This window comes from Diuraphis noxia, unplaced genomic scaffold (genome assembly GCF_037042655.1).
Source record: "Diuraphis noxia isolate RWA-SAM2 unplaced genomic scaffold, SU_Dnox_SAM2 contig0002, whole genome shotgun sequence".
In the NCBI taxonomy this organism is placed as follows: Eukaryota; Metazoa; Arthropoda; class Insecta; order Hemiptera; family Aphididae; genus Diuraphis; species Diuraphis noxia.
The window spans coordinates 54,001,984-54,019,108 of NW_028301712.1; the positions used below are offsets into that span (position 1 = coordinate 54,001,984).

The window sequence follows — 17,125 nt, forward strand, 5'->3', positions numbered from 1 at the left end:
TATGTCTTATTGATAATTCATCATGGTATCATGCATCAATGATAAAGAAAAAGATAATAAATGTGATTTCCCCACCAAGAAAAACTCGTTTTAATTTATGTAGTATTAAGGTATTATGACCAAGACTATGCACAAATCAAAAATTTTAATAATTTTTCTCACAATATTTAAATTTTTAAAAATTAGTACAATAATTATTGTCTATTATCTATTATAAAAGTATATTATTATGATTGTATACATCGTGTGGAAATGTGGAATAACATCAAAAGATTAATATAAAAGTGTAGTGACTTTTCGATGTACCTATTGGCTATTAATATTCCAATTTTCAAATAATTGTTACTCCTAGACAATAACTGAATAACTAGTTACCGTGGTTGTAGTGAATGTCGTTGGTGTACCATGAATGGCCGTCGACCCGACCCGACCCCTTTCCCTATCACCCGTTATTTGCATGTTGCAATCCGTTTTTCGTCTAGTCACTTTTCTCAGCGACTCAGCTGCGTTGTTTCAAAACCAGCATTTTCGCATGATACATTATATTTATTCAACGTGTACTGGTAAGATTATTATTTCAAATAAAATTGTGTTAATTATACGATAAGGTAGTAAAAATTACTAAGTTCATATCGCCCTTTAGAGGAAAGTGTTCAAAATTTTTATCCTTATGGTGTACATTGTAGAAATGTGATAAGGTTTTACATTTTAATTTCTCTTTAATATTTTAATCATCTTCACAATTCTTTCATTTCAACTTTAATGATCAATGTTTATAATTTTTAAATTAATAATCAATCTATACATTTAATTTAATACAATTTAATATAGGTAAATGCAACCAAACAATTATTTACTTATTAATAGAATATTATAGGTACTTTAATAATACACTTATTTTGATAATTTTAATATAGCATAGATTTATTATTCAGCTGATGCTTTAGTTAAGTTATTATTTAATACTGATTGTTAAAAATCCAAAAGTAAATAGTCTTTATTATACTAATTATTATGGAATATCTGGGTTACAGTATTATTCACACTTCACTCATTTTGAATGAGTTATATTATCTGTATTCTGTGGTGATTGTATTGTATGTGTTTATTAGTTTCTCTATAAAGTTGTCAGTTTCTATTGAACCTATTTATTATTACAGCTATGGATTATTATTTGACTGACAGTACTGCATAACAGTCATCTGTTAATAATGTCATGAACTCATAAATAAGTTGTAAAGACTCCAAAATTATCATTGTGTTGTTTTAGCATAGGGTATATTATATTATTTTTTCACGTATATCTTTTATAATATAATTAATTAATTAAATGTCTTATGCTTAGCTCAAAATCAAAAAAAAAATGTATCTATGATCTTAATGTTGTTCTTTGTACACTAATAGATTTTCAAGCTTTTAACTCCTGATCATACTTGATTTCGTGTATAAGATCATCTATTGATAATTATTTTTTCATGATTTATTTAAAATACTTATTTCTGGTCAAATTCAATCAATGTACTTAATAATTAAAACAAAATGGTAACTTATGATTTTTTATTTGCGTTAATATCTATAGTTCTAAGTACTATAATTATGTAATGTTACACACAAATAATAAGTTTTGTACATTGATTTAAACTAAAGCAAGGCTTACTAAATAAGAATATATATATATTTTGGTAAAAACTGTTAAATTTATAATAAAATAAATATCTATAGCCTGTTCAGCAAGTTAAACATGCAGCAACCTGATAAAAACCTGTTCTTTGCAGAATTGCTGTGTTCCCTTGCTGGACAAAGTACCATAATTAACGTTAATACAAATGGTTAGCTGCTTATAATATGAAAATCTTTATAACATTGGTTTTTAAGGATTTAAGTTGATTCAAAACAATTTGTTTAAATTTTATTTTCAACCATGAGTGATTTTTTTCTTCTCCATTTTGTATAATATCAATTTTGAATCTACCACTAAAATTTCACTTTATGAGTTGTCAAAATGCTTGAACCTGTCCCCCTCACCCTATCATTATTTGGCTCTGGTACAGAACTAAATCTGGGCCTTGAACATTTTGCTAGTCTATAATGAAGTAATTATGTGCATGAACGGCGAGCCCCTCGAAAGTCCGAGTCCCAATACCATGGGTCCCGCTGCCTGCTTCACCCCCCCCCTCTTTGTGGGGCCCCTGCGCTTGACTATGGTTGGTTAGATATACTCATAGCTGAATAACATGGTTTGTTGTCAAAATATACTACTTGTATGCTGTGATATGCATTTCATTGATATCTTGTAAAATAACATAAAAAAATAATTTTATCCCATGATTTATGACGTAAGCCTGTCTCCAATTTGAATGTAAATATTATAGTTTGGAGATAGCGTGAAAAAGTTGTGCTAAAAGACCAGTGTTTTTTTTTTTTTTTAACATGGGCGTTAACTCCCCTAGTGGTTATTTTGATTTGTTAGAGGGGCTTTCAAATGCGGAATAATGGAAAAAATAAAAAACACCAGTGTCAAGTAATTCACATTATCGTATTATGCCTTCATTTTTGTATAGAAAAGTTTAAATTAGAGTCAATTAATAAAACATGCATTTATTAAACATTAAGTGTTTTTATTTCAATTTAAAAATGATACATAAAGGTATGATATGTTTTGTTAGAAGAGGGGCTTAAGCCATCAGTTATCTCAATAAAAGGTCGATAATCACTAGCATAGACCTATAATGAAATATTAATATGACTATAGTTGGTACAGGTCTATCCTTCCTATATTATCTATGGTTTTTGAACAAGCTTAATAACCATGGTTTGGTGTCTAAAATTATATTATTGTCAAAATTATAGAATGTTACATTTATTTTGGAAGTGATTTTTATTATTAAGTATATTTGTTTTTTTCTCCATCTAATACATCATAAATTCAATCTATCATGTTTATACTAATGGTTATTAAGTAAAAGTGAAAGTAATTGTTTATTTTTACATGAAAAAAAATCATTAGTTTTTAAATGCTTACTTTCCCAATTGGCCGATTACTCTACTGATGCATTTCTTTGTATTACACTGCTATAATAAAATCTTTGATGTTTTTTTGTTCGCCCATTAGAAATTGTATTAATTAAATTATGTATAATATTTAAAAAAATTTAAAAATATATTTTCCATATTAAGTTATATTATTGATAAAAATATTATGAAAAACAAAAGTAAATAGATAATAATTTGGACGAGACAAAATGTTTTTCTATTAATGTATGGAATATGTTAAAAAAATGTTAGTGAATCTTTTTGTATTAATTCTTGACACTTATTTATTGCAGCTATTAATAACATTCAATTATAACTGTTATTTTTTTTATTTGCTTTTAGAGTTATAATTTTAAAATAGTACTCCAATAATAACAAAATTGATACTAGAGTATACAAGTGTCAGCTGTTATAGAATTAAAAATTCTTAAATATGGATACTTCATCTTTAGATTCAAGTAATGACTTTTTGATTGAAGATGAAACTAATTCGAAGGTTAACACTTGTAACATTTGCAAGTAAGTTGTTTTGGAGTTAGGTAAATTGGGTCCCCGATAATTTGGTTATATTTTAAAAGTGACAAGTTAAATTCCAGGTATAAAAAGATAGTTGGTAAGTTAGGTCTAGGCTACAGGCGCACCTGCCTGCTCCAGTCGGAAGCATATAACGGTTTCCATGACCCAAAGAAGTTTCCAAATGTTTTGTAGAACATCTAATGACCAAACAACCTAATGACAATCAAATATAGTTATTTTGTAATTATTTATCTAATAGAAACTTATATCTCACCAGATTCTATATTTCCCTCAAATATTTGGTCTGAATTTGCAACTACCACAATGCGTACAACAAATTTGTTGAGAATCATATCATTCTTGATTACATTAACTCTTTTTACTGCCCTCATCCTAATATTTTTGATTTTGTTGACAAACTATTAACAGTATAATGAGTACAGTCAGAGTTGCATGTAAAATTAAGAACCATAAAATGGGATGAATGTTCCAACATTTTTTTTCTAGAATTGAATTTTTCCTATTATCTTTTTTTTTTCTGGAACTCAGTTCACCGAGATATGGCCATTTGGGGTCCAAATTACCAACTAATCATTTTATACTTTAAATATGTTTATATGTTAATGCAATTGTGTTGTTACAGAAATGAGTATATGTGTCCAAGGGTTCTCAACTGTTTGCATGTATTTTGTGAAAAATGCATCTTACAACTTGTTAATGTTAACTCAATGTTTAGTGTTCTTAATATAATTTGTCCTACATGCAGTCAACCAACAACTGTATGTATTTAACTTGTATTATTTTAACTAACCATTGTGTATTTAAATACAGATATTTATCTGTATTGTATTTTACAATTTATATACAGACTCAATTGAATCGTGGCACTTTGACATTACCCCAAGATTATGTGACAAGGGATATTCTGGAAGTTGAAATGTTGAAAGCTAATAGACTAGTTTGCAAATCTTGTAGAGATAACAAAGAAGCGACTCATAAGTGTATTACATGCTGCAATTTTTTGTGTTCAAGTTGTGAAAGTATGCACAAGGTATTGTTTCAATTGATGGATTTTAGTTATTTGTGCTTAAAAATATAATTTTTTTAAATACTGATAAGTATTTTTTTATTAGATGCTTGTAACCCCAGGACAGTATCACTATATGGTATCCATCGATGAAATGATTCAAAGTGCTCAGGATAAAACTGCTCTACATAAAATGGTTTTATGTGAAAAACACAATAATGAACAAATGGTGTACTATTGCAACACTTGTAATGTAAGTTATAACAGTTATAATTATAAAATATAAGATCTATGTCTATATTTGTTAATGTCATATTATTTTATGTAATCTGATGAATTTGTTTTCTAAATTTTAATTTAAGAGTATAGTAAAACCAAATTTTGTATTAAGTGTGGAAGAGTAGTACTAAATTGAATAAATTAGAATCAAGTTGTATATTATAGAAATCATTATTTAATTATGTTAGTGTAATCACTGATTTTAAGAATAATTTTTGTTTTTTAATTAATTTAAATTAGTGTAATATGAATTAACTTATATTTTTTGTAATTTTATATTTAACTTAACACTTTATTTGCAGGAGTTGGCTTGTACTAAGTGTCTTAATATACCTTCTCCGAGAACATGTCAACATAGTTATGATAGTCTTTCGAATGCTTACAAAAAATATGGAACTGAGTTAGAATATCTAGTGCGCGAAAGTAAGAATGTCATGAAAAATGTTTCAACTTTGCCAGCTACATTAGAAAAAGCATTGGACAATTTACAAACTTCTCATGATCATGTAAAATCAAATGTAGAAGAAACTTTTCATGTAATAATTATATTATTATAATTTAATGATACATTTTGTTTAGCTTAATTTTTTTTTCAGAGTTTTAAAGCTATTTTAGAGACTTGTAAAAACGAGGTATTGGTACAGCTTAAATCCTCCCAAAAACAACAAGAGTTAAAGATTATGGACAAATTTGAAGAGTAATATTATTAGTATTATATTATTATGTTAATTTTATAGTTAGATATTTATTAGATGTTTAATTTTTGCTTTTAAGGGTAAAGAAAATCACTGACAACATTAGTGGAGTACAACAATTTGCCACACGTTTATTAGAAAATGGAAGTGAATCAGAAATTATGGCTTTAAAAAAATTAATTTTTACTCAGATGCTTCAATTATTTGGTCAAATACCGGATGTTGATGTAGATACTAAACTTTTGTATTCTCCTGATGTTAGTGGTTTTGAAAGTCATTGCCGAGTAAGTCAATCATTTCTAATTTTAATTCAATGATACATTACAATCTTTTCCTAATTTACATTTACAGAAATATTTTGGGAAAATTGAAACAGAACTAGGGATAAATGTTGCGGTTGCACCTATCTCTCCACCTACTCCAAGAACCAACTTTTTAACTGACCGTGTGTTTCCTCCGCCTATGTTGTCTCCAATGGTTGAATCACAGATATTTGATTTAAACTTGGCTCGCTTATGTTCATTAAATGTTGATGATAATCCTATTTTATCTTCAATGTCATCTCCTGATTCATTAGGTGATTTATTAAATACTTCAACTAGTATGGATGGTAGTTTTGCTTTAAATAATTTACAGGCACTTGCAAAACTAGATAATTTGAATATCAACAATAACAATAATAGTAAGATATTTTTGTTTTAAATTTTAAAAATAAATAATAATTTTGTAATTTTTGTTGGATATTTAGGTATGCTTCAAAGCCTGATGAGTCCATTAGCTTTGAATCCATCTGGCTTAGACCCATTTTCTGTAGGTAGTGTATCATCTATGAGTTCTCCTACAACTACTTTATCTCCTGGTACGTTTTATACTGAAACATTGATTACATTTTTGATAATGAAAATATGAACTACAAATATATTTTAGATATTTATGGAGTAGCTACTAATTCTACTTGGTACAGCAAAGAAAGAAGAGCTCCGCCAACTCGACCAAAACGTCATTCTAGTAGGCCTAGTATGGATATAGTAGCAAAATTTGGTCAAATGGGTAGTGGTATTGGACAATTCCATTCTCCTCATGGTTTTTGTCTTAGTCCTACAGAAGATATTGTTGTTGCTGATACGCACAATCACCGTATTCAGGTAACTTACTGTAAACTTAATTATTTATATTTAGTTAAAAGTTAATGTTTTTAAGGTATTTGAAAAAGATGGTACTTATAAGACTGAATTTGGCAGAGAAGGGAAAGAGGATGGATATTTATTCTATCCTAGAAAAGTTGTTTTCTTAAACCATAATCAAATAGTTGTTTGTGATCGTGGTTCTGATCGATCCAGAGTACAAATATTTGAATATCCTACTGGAAAATTTATAAAAAAGATTCAGGTTCAGTTTATTGAAATCGTGGCTGGAGTGGCTGTTACTGCCAATGGACATCTTGCACTGGTTGATAGTGTACACCCAACAGTATTTGTTTTAAATGTAAATGAAGATAACGGCATAATGAAGTGGTTTGATTGTGATTCATATATGGAAGAACCATCAGATATTATTGTCAGAGGTAATCTTAGAATAAAATGTAATTATGTTATATAAATTGATTCATTTTTTTAAATTTTTAAATTTTAGATGACGATTATTATGTTTGTGATTTCAAAGGACACTCAATTGTAGTTTTTAATGATGAAGGTGTATGTTTAAGACGTATTGGTGGTGAATACATAACTAGTTTTCCAAATGGCATAGATATATCAGAAAATGGGGAAATATTAGTTGGAGATTCTCATGGCAATCGCTTCCATGTTGCAGTTTTTTCTCATGATGGCACTCATTTAACAGATTTAGAGTGTCCTTATATTAAAGTAAGTATTATAATACTGATTTATATTAACCTAAAACAAAATTTAAGTTTTATGATATACTAGAAATACAACCTTAAAAATAAAGCAATACCTGACTAGTATTATTATAATTATTTTAAAATTATGTTTTTAAAGGTAAACTTAAAAATGTGAATATAATTTATAGTAATGTGTTAAGAATTTAAGATTATAGTACTATATAACACAAAAAGTTTTGAAAACTGCTCTTTAAAGAATTATTAAGAAGTCTATGGATATTGGTTATTGGTACTCATACAATATATTATATTCCGTAAATTAAATGTTTGATCAATATTCTAAAAAATGAAAACTTAATACGTAAAACTTTTTTTTTTACGTATTGAATGCAATATCTTTCACCTATTTAAAATACATTGTAAATTATATATTTTTCAAAATATTTCATTCAAATTTTTTGAATCACCATCACAAGTTGTTTCGTTTTAGTACTCCTGGATTTTTTTTCTCTGACTACCTCTTGACCTGAATATCTTTATCACAAACTTTTGGCAAGGAAATACTATCTAACAAATTTTAATAGATTATGTTCATTTTTTTTTTTTAAATATTATATTTTAATTGAATTATGCATTCATACACTTTTGTAGATGCTAAAAAAAAAAACTCAATTTAGAATTAAAGTATTCTTTTTATTTTATTTTTCATTATAAAATAAACTATTTAATACTGTATACAAAAAAAAAAAAAAAACAATTTTATGCAGAGATGATATTACTGAAGATATTAGAAATATTATTTTTAGTAGTGATCTCAACTACAATAATTTTTCAATTTGTTCTATTATTAAATAGTAATTTCTATGCATTTTTATTTTCCTCGTAAATTATTTGAAGGTTTAAATGGTTTAGGTGTACTTAAAAATTATGTTTAAGTGTTAACTTCAAATGCTTATTAAACAGAATAATAAAAACTAACTTTTAAAGTTTCAATCATACCATAATAACTGTATATTATTGTTTATGTATGATTTTCAAACCTTAGATATTCTGCTGAAAGAACTACTGACAAGCAACAACAATTAGTTGTGTTTAATAATGTCTAATTGTTTTGAAAATCATATCATGTGTTTAAAATGTTTCATGAATCAAGACAAATACATTTTTGTTGTATATAATTTCTGGTTTTTCTACTTAAGACCCCCCCCCCCTGCTTCCCAATATTACTAACAGTGTCAAATATGATATCAGAAACTACCCTTAATGTTGAAGTAAAATAAATATCCAAGTACAGTTATTATATATCAGGGGTGACCAGCGAGAAAAGACTTGCGAGCCACCAAATATATTAATAAATATGGAAGAGCCAAAATGTAAAAAAAAAAAAAGATCATATTATTATATAATTGTTATATATATATTCATATATATGATATTGTATTATTGTAAAAAATTTTTTTTTTTAATGTTACGATAAGATGCGAGCGGCAAAAGTCTATGACGCGAACCGCGGTTTGGCCACCCCTGTTATATATTGATGACCAACATAAAAATCTACTTCTTCCAAATCTAAGAGTTAAAATATTTATACTTGTAAATTGATGTAATACTATTTATGATATAAAATCGATAAAATCAATTTTTTTCTTAAAAAGGTTTAACAATTGTCCCATTCATCCATTTCATCATATTATTGTTATAACTCATAACTCATTAATTAACTATACAGAATTATTTTAATTTTATTTGTATAAGTTTTTGGATTGAAAATATAAATATAACAAATATCTCATATCATAAACTAAAGTCGGAAAACCTTATGTTATAATTGAAAGAGTCCTTAAAATTTTAGATATCTTTAGATAAATTTATGAAATGAAATTCTAATGTATAATATAGGTAAAATAAATAACTGTAGAATTCAGCTTACTGAATCGAAGATATAAAAACTAAACTATTTTAAGCTTTACATTCTTCTGAGTTATCGTACAATATTTCTATAAAAACTTAGTAGCAACTAGGGAACTGGTTTAAATGCTCTAAAAACAAGAAAAATGCCTTTGAAAAATATGATTTAATTCACTTATCAGATCTTAAAAAAATTCTCCTTATATTATTTTTGAAATTGAAAAGATTGGTTTTTTTTGTCATACATTTTTATTCTTATTAATTATTTGTATAGTTTTATTATTCTTTTTACTCTAAAAATTTTATCAAAAACATTAAAAATAAAATAAATATTATTTATTTTATTCTTTTAGAATGAATTCTCACTAAATTGTTATCAAATTGTATGCATTATTATATTAAAATAACTTAAAATCTTAAAAATGTAAATACAAATTACATTTTTTAATTGCTTGATGTATCAAGTTAACTTTGTGCTTGGAAAATAATTGAATAAACATTTATAAAATTAATGCAATTTGCATTCAAATCCATCAGAGAAAAGGAGTAACCTATTCATTAATTTTTATATTTTAATTAAAATAATAAAATTTGTTTTAGGTGTCTCGTTGTTGCGGGTTGAAAATCACTAGTGGTGGTCATATTGTTACTTTAGCAAAAAATAATCACCATGTTCTTGTCTTGAATGCAACTATGTAAGTTATTCAAAAAAAAAATCAGAAAAACCCCTAAAAATGTATTTGTTAACTTTTTTTTCCTGTTATTCTTCAATTTTTATTATATAAATAGTTAATTAATTTTTGAGACTGCTCGAAGTGCATTTTTTTTGTTTTTTTTAGATTTAGCAAATTTATTTTTAAGAACACTGACATTTTACTGACTTTCTTTTCTTTTATATCATTATTATTATTATTATTATTAAATTAATTTATTTCCTCAACAAGAAAAGTAATTTTAGTTCCTATTTATTAAAAGGTAAAAAATGTATGAGCTGTTTTTGTTTTTATTTTAAAGTCTCATTTTATTAATTTCTTGTATTAAGATATATATTGTAAGTCATTTATTATATACGTCGTATATATATTATTATATTATTATTATTTTTTTTTTTTTTTTGTAAATAATGGACGTTTACCTCGTTTAAACAATCTAGTGAACTTTTTAGTCAAATTAATCTAGATAGATTTTTTTTGGAATTTTAATTATATTTTACATATATATACACACACATTATTATCATTATTTTATAAAATGCATGTTGTTTAATTGTTAGTTAACTTGTTGTTGGTGTTCTCATACCTAATTGCAATATTAAGATATTATTTTTGTTGTTATTCTGGTTACTAATTAGTACCAATTATAATGTTATTTGTTATTACTATTTTTTTTTTTTACTTTGATTTAAAATCAAGTGTTTCTTATTCGCTCAAACTTAAACGTTCCGTAATTATTAAACACATGTTAAGCTAATTTAAAATAAATATTACGATACATTTATTAATTATTACTTTCTTGGTTCTATATTTATGTCACATCATGGAATTAATATAAAATCTAGTCATCTAAAACTAAAGCCATTTTTTTTTTATATCGGCCATAAGGCATGAAGCATTAATAAAATAAACTTCATGTTATAAATACTGAATTAAAAATTAATTTTATTTGAAATAATTATTATTATTAGGACCAAGAACTAAATATTTTTCACTAATCGTACATGATAAGATATCTGCTCTTGTTTTTAACAAACTTATTTATTTATTTTGTAAATATAAAAATGTTAAAATTCTTCCTTGTCAAAACATATTTATCATAATTATATTTTAAATATTTGATTTTGTTGTAAATATTTAAGAAGACTGAATCGCTAAAAATATTAAGTGATATTTTTGTTATTTTTTTTCTTTTATTTTTAAGAACTAAGGAAATTGTTTTATTTACCGAATTATTTATATCTATTCTATGTTATTATTACGTTCTATTTTAAGTTGCAATAAAACAAATTGTTTACTCTACATAAACTGATAATTATATATGAAAACAATGATAAAAATTACATGCAACAAAATAATATGTAATGAATATATATATATGACCTTGTTGATTCCTAATAAGTCATATGGCACGTGTGGTAAATTAAATAACAAATACTTACTGTTCAGTTATCTTTCAATTAGCTGCAGTTTTAGTTCTTTCTATCTAGATCCAACAGATATGAATATTGTCACCAAGTTTTTTAACTGCAATATTTTAAAAGATGGAAAAATTCTTGCACACGACCTGTGGGTTGTGGATGGTCAAATAGCAAATCCAGAAACTATATTTTACGATAATAAAAAAATACCAGATATTGAAGTTGATTGCCTAGGATCTTTAATAACACCTGGATTTATAGATTTGCAAATTAACGGTCAGTATATAGTTGTACGATATTTTATTTTACTCCTATCATAAGCTTGAATAACTAACTATGTTCAAGTCATTCTTATTCCCTAATTTGACAATTGTTATAGATGCTCTTAAAATTCCAGAAAATGTAGTGATTATATTCAATATTTGTTTAAATACAATACTTTAATAATAAAGGTTCCCCATTTAAAAAATAAAATAAAATGTAAATTATATTACATTATCTTTATGACCTTGTAAGTTGTTATTATAGATTACATGCTGTTACCATAATATCATACTATTCAACTATAAATTGACATAACATCATATAAGCAGGCTGTGTAAGATCAATGTATAATTATTTATCTATTTAAAAAATAAAAACAGATAAGACTAGGATTACAATGTTTATATAGAATCTTATTAAATACCTTATTGTTTCATTACATATTTATTTTATATTATACCTTTATACAATTTTAAAACAAGTATTGCCAAGATAAATGCCTTATTTTCTATTTATGTATATAACTTATTCAATATTAGGTTAATTTTATATTTTAACAACAAATGAAACCATTGTTATTCATTCAATATTTGATAACGGTGTCTAATTTTTTACCATCTACAATTTGTAGTGCACTTGTGTTAATCGTTATGTGTTTGAACCTACTGTAAAACAATTAAGGTTATTGACATATTAAATTGGCAACACAAAGAGTTAGTAAAAAAAAAATGAGATAAAAAACCCTTATACCCATAATTATGAGTGATTGAGAGATATAAAACTAGAGATCACTATTTGTATATTAATAAATGAAAAGCTTATATAAATTTGAATAAACTTTGATAAATTTATAAATCATAGAGAAAATTTTATTGACTCATTAATCGACCATTCGAGCACATTGAATTTTTATCACATATTGCAAAACAAAAATGTTTTATCCAAAATAGGATTTAATATTTGATGATTTTCTAAATGACTAAATAACCGAGAAAAATCTTTTGTAATTAATTCAAAAACAATAATTATGTTTTTTAAATGTATATATTTTTAGAATACATCTATTGATTACCGTCACCAGTAAGCTATTTGCCTATTGACGTAAATTGCTAATGTCACTGTAACTCCAATTTAAAAATAAAAAATAAATATTTAACTATTCTTAAACGATCAAAACAAGTAAATTAAGTATAAGAAAAGGCTTTACATCAGGCTCATAAAAAATGTATTAATTTAGTTTACTAAAATTAAATAGACCTATCAACTTAATCATTTAAAATACCATTTACTCACCATTAATTTATTAAATGTTAAATGATTGTTTAAGCAATCCAGCATTTAAGTAAAAAAATGTAACGTATGTACCTATAGGAGCTTTTGGAGTGGATTTTACTCACCATAGTGGAGATGGGCTTGATAGAGTTAGAAAAGGATTATTACAATACGGTGTAACTGGATTTTGTCCTACTATTGTCTCAACAACCAGTTCAAATTACCATGAAGCAAGTATAATATTAAAATACTTTTAAATTATTTTGGTACTTACTATTAGTTTTGGTTGTGTGCAGCGGCGTAGCCAGGATTTTTTTTCGTGGGGGGGGGGGGGCTGATCAATTTTTAAAATTTGTAAAATACAATTTAAGACTTTTTGATTGAATATTAGTAGATCATTACAATAATTTTTAAATTTTATTAACATTTCGGGGGGGGGGGCTGCAGCCCCCTGGCTACGCCACTGGTTGTGTGTAATTGTTGATAAACTAATTCTTGAGTTATGAAAATTAAAACTACATCACTAGTATATATAGGGTGTAACAGAAAGATATGGCAAATGAAACATATAAGAGATATGACATTCTGTCATCTCTTTCTGTTACTAACTGTAACTGTATACCATATATTATTATTATAATGAAAACATACAAAAAATGTTATTAAGAAATTAATTATTTATATAAATTATTTTCATAGTTATTATTAGATTTTATAATTTAGTTAGGTATACCATAATTTTCATTTATATTTTATTTTCAGATATTACCAAAGTTCAAACGTTGTCATGGTAATGAACAAGGAGCTGCCGTTTTAGGGGCACATGTTGAAGGTCCATTCATTAATAGTCTAAAACATGGGGCACATAGTATTTCTAATATAAAAACCTTTGAAAATTCTAATTTAACAGATACTTATGGTAGCTTAGATAATATAGTAATAGTTACTCTAGCTCCTGAACTTAATGGTTCAATGGAGATAATAAAACTATTATCTAACAACGGGATTGTAGTATCATTAGGACATACATCATCAGATATGGAAACTAGTATACAAGCAGTAAAAAATGGAGCTACATTTATTACACATTTATTTAATGCAATGCTTTCTGTAGGTATACTTTATTACATAACAACAATTGTTTGAACAAATTGTGTTTATAGTTTCATCATAGAGATCCAGGATTGATTGGACTAATAGCATGTCCACCTAATGTTGAGAAGCCATTATTTTTTGGTATTATAGCTGATGGTACTCATACACATCCAGCAACATTAAAAATAGTCCATAAAGTCAACCCAAAAGGACTTGTATTAGTAACAGATGCATTGTCAGCCATTGGACTGCCAGATGGAATTCATCACTTGGGTGATAAGCAGATTGAAGTAAAGAATTCAAAAGCATACATAGCAAATACAAATACATTATGTGGTAGTGTGACTTCTTTAGATGAATGTATGAGATATTTTATTAAATCAACAAGTAAGTTTATAACTTGTGAGTTTAATAATTGATATAATTGTTTATGAATAAAAAATATATTTAAAGATTGTAGTGTTGCTGAAGCAATTGAGACAATAACCTTACATCCAGCTCAAGTTTTAGGTATTCAACAATTTAAAGGCACACTTAACTATGGAGCTGATGCTGATTTTGTTTTTTTGGGGCGTGAATTGAATGTTCAATCGACTTGGATCAATGGACAATGTGTGTTTGAACATAATAGTGGACCTGGTTATATCGTGAAAAAAACTACATAATTATTTTTTAGTAATTACTTCACAATTTATTAATTTTTGAACCAATATTATAATTTAATCAATAATATCACTTAATGTACATATTATGAAACTTAGATTGAATATAAAGACACTAATGGGATAGTCCCATTAATTGATTAAAGAATGTAATAAAATAAATACAACTTAGAAGTACGTTTTTCAATTTACTGTCTTGCTTCTGGATTTGATGCCCCAGCAATCATCATAAATATGACTAATGGTAATATATACATCCACTGAAATAATATGTTTATTAGTGACCTAACTATTTCATATAATTTATAATTGAACAAGCCATACTTTTGATTGGTTTATTAATTGTAAATAGATTATTAATGTAATTTACACAAATTGTAAAATAAGTATATAATATATATAAAAATAAATATATTTTATTAAATGGACATCTTAAAAGAAAATAATATAGTGTGTTATGTTAACCTGATTTGTTTTTTTGTACTTTTTCAATGTATTTATTAATTTTAAATATATTTTTACTTACATATTTTCCAAGCATTGATTTATTATTGCTTGATTTTCCTTTTTCCCTAGCGTCACGTTCACGTTCCATTTTCTGAATATAAGTTGCAGTATCAGGTCTATAAATAACCAAAAAAGTTAAATAAATATATATGTTAACCTAATCTATATAAATAATACAACATTTTAATGTAACAAAATCAAAATACAAACACTGGACTGCTTTCTGGTCTTCTGAAAAATACTGTAGTTGTATAGTCACTAGTGTTCAATTCATTAAAACTGTTGCAGTTGTTAGATGTAGTAGCTAAGTTAACTGCAAACGGAGAGTCTAAATGATCCAAATGTAGGGTCAGTATATCATTTAATTTAGATCCAACGATAAGACATGCTCTAGTAAAAGTGAGAAAATGTATTTCTTTGCCAGACAATGTTTTGACAGTCACTTTTAATCTGTATAATTCATTTTTAGATGCTAATTGCTATAAATAAATGAATTTAAATACAAAAATAGTTAATTGAATATTTATTAAATTATTACTTTTAATAACTGTATGTCTGAATCATTAATAGATGTAGTAGATACAACATCATTCCTAGACTCCAAATTCACAAGAATAGAACTGCGTTTTGTGAAACCAGCATTGGGAATCAATTCATGTTCTAAATAAATGTCAGTTATTGAATCATAACTTGAATCCTGAAAATAAATTGACAAATTATAATTATTTGACACAGTTTATTTTCAATACTCTTTACTTACAGAACAGTAAATACCACTAAACACTGAATAAAATAAGAAGATTAGTTTATAATGCATCATGTTGACGTTTTTCCTTTATCCTTTAAAATAAAAAAATAATACATAAGAGATTAAAATTTAAAAAAAAAAACATTTGCTTTGCACCAGTAACAAATACTATAATATAAACTAAATTATGTAGTTGACATAGAAAGTATTGTATTTAACAATATGTTAACAGACTACAATTTAAAAAACTCATATTCATAATGGATAAAATAATTTATAACAATAAGTAGATTACTCACTAGTCACTATATAGTCAGTTATCACTATACAATACTATTACTCAAGGTGGATCTATAAGATCTAATGTGTAACTTTAGTTTCCATCATAAACATATTCTAATAGTTACTGTTTAATTTTTAATATTGTAGTAGGGTCTAGGTTTCCAATTTTCAATCTTAATTAATTATGTCTAAATGTGTAATTAATTTAATTTTTAATTAAAAATCTTAATAGTTATTAGTTAATAATGTTAATATTATCTCAAACCACAGAATTATATTATAGAGGATATTGTGTTTTGTGTGTTTATGATAGGTACTATGATACGTTGATATGGTACGATAGCGGACTGAAATGCTTATCACGCATGCGCTATGACTATTTTATCAGTTATCAATAATTTCTAGGCTTATCAGAGAGTAAAGTTGTAGGCATAGCACGATTTAAGATAGTACTATCTTAAATCGTGAGGCATAGACCTGTCCTTATACTGAGTATAAGGTCTATGGTTGTAGGGGACTATTTTTATTGGTCTATATTTTTCGTGTACAATATTTGAAATATAATAGGTATATTGTGCCATGGACAAGTGTCAAGTAATCTCGTGTACACAGTCAGTCGTCCAGTCGTGCTTAAACGCTTAGTGCTTACTGCTTAGTAGCGTCACAAATTATTTATTATTTAATAATAATATATATTTATTTTATTTATTATTTATTTTTTTTACTATTAATCTATTTAATGTTCTGTGATAGTATTGATTATAGAATAGTCTATTCCAGAGGTATTCAAACTTTTTCAGCACGCGGCTCCTTTGGGTGTTCACAATATTTTTACGGCTCCCAAATTATTATGAAAAAAT

The 17,125-nt window shown here is 26.0% G+C and overlaps 3 protein-coding genes across 3 annotated transcripts; 2 read left to right on the plus strand and 1 right to left on the minus strand.

Annotated features, from left to right (window-relative positions):
• Positions 1-204: 204 nt before the first annotated feature.
• Positions 205-10,380, plus strand: mei-P26 (E3 ubiquitin-protein ligase meiotic P26). The gene is made up of 14 exons (XM_089219978.1): positions 205-563; positions 3,376-3,552; positions 4,193-4,328; positions 4,418-4,600; positions 4,683-4,829; positions 5,158-5,391; positions 5,452-5,552; positions 5,630-5,834; positions 5,902-6,232; positions 6,299-6,409; positions 6,478-6,695; positions 6,751-7,114; positions 7,183-7,415; positions 9,902-10,380. The coding sequence occupies exons 2-14, from the start codon at positions 3,467-3,469 to the stop codon at positions 9,998-10,000; spliced, it is 2,448 nt and encodes an 815-aa protein (XP_089076104.1). The 5' UTR covers positions 205-563; positions 3,376-3,466; the 3' UTR covers positions 10,001-10,380.
• A 1,059-nt stretch (positions 10,381-11,439) lies between these two features.
• Positions 11,440-14,905, plus strand: LOC107161806 (N-acetylglucosamine-6-phosphate deacetylase). Its single transcript, XM_089219981.1, has 6 exons — positions 11,440-11,711; positions 13,071-13,201; positions 13,734-14,081; positions 14,135-14,453; positions 14,520-14,741; positions 14,828-14,905. Exons 1-5 carry the CDS (start codon positions 11,516-11,518, stop codon positions 14,729-14,731), a joined length of 1,206 nt encoding a protein of 401 aa, XP_089076107.1. The 5' UTR covers positions 11,440-11,515; the 3' UTR covers positions 14,732-14,741; positions 14,828-14,905.
• Positions 14,732-16,532, minus strand: EMC10 (ER membrane protein complex subunit 10). Its single transcript, XM_015508409.2, has 6 exons — positions 16,283-16,532; positions 15,996-16,075; positions 15,774-15,932; positions 15,446-15,714; positions 15,255-15,351; positions 14,732-14,988 (listed from the first exon to the last, which is right to left on the minus strand). Exons 2-6 carry the CDS (start codon positions 16,053-16,055, stop codon positions 14,917-14,919), a joined length of 657 nt encoding a protein of 218 aa, XP_015363895.1. The 5' UTR covers positions 16,056-16,075; positions 16,283-16,532; the 3' UTR covers positions 14,732-14,916.
• Between the last annotated feature and the right edge of the window lie 593 nt (positions 16,533-17,125).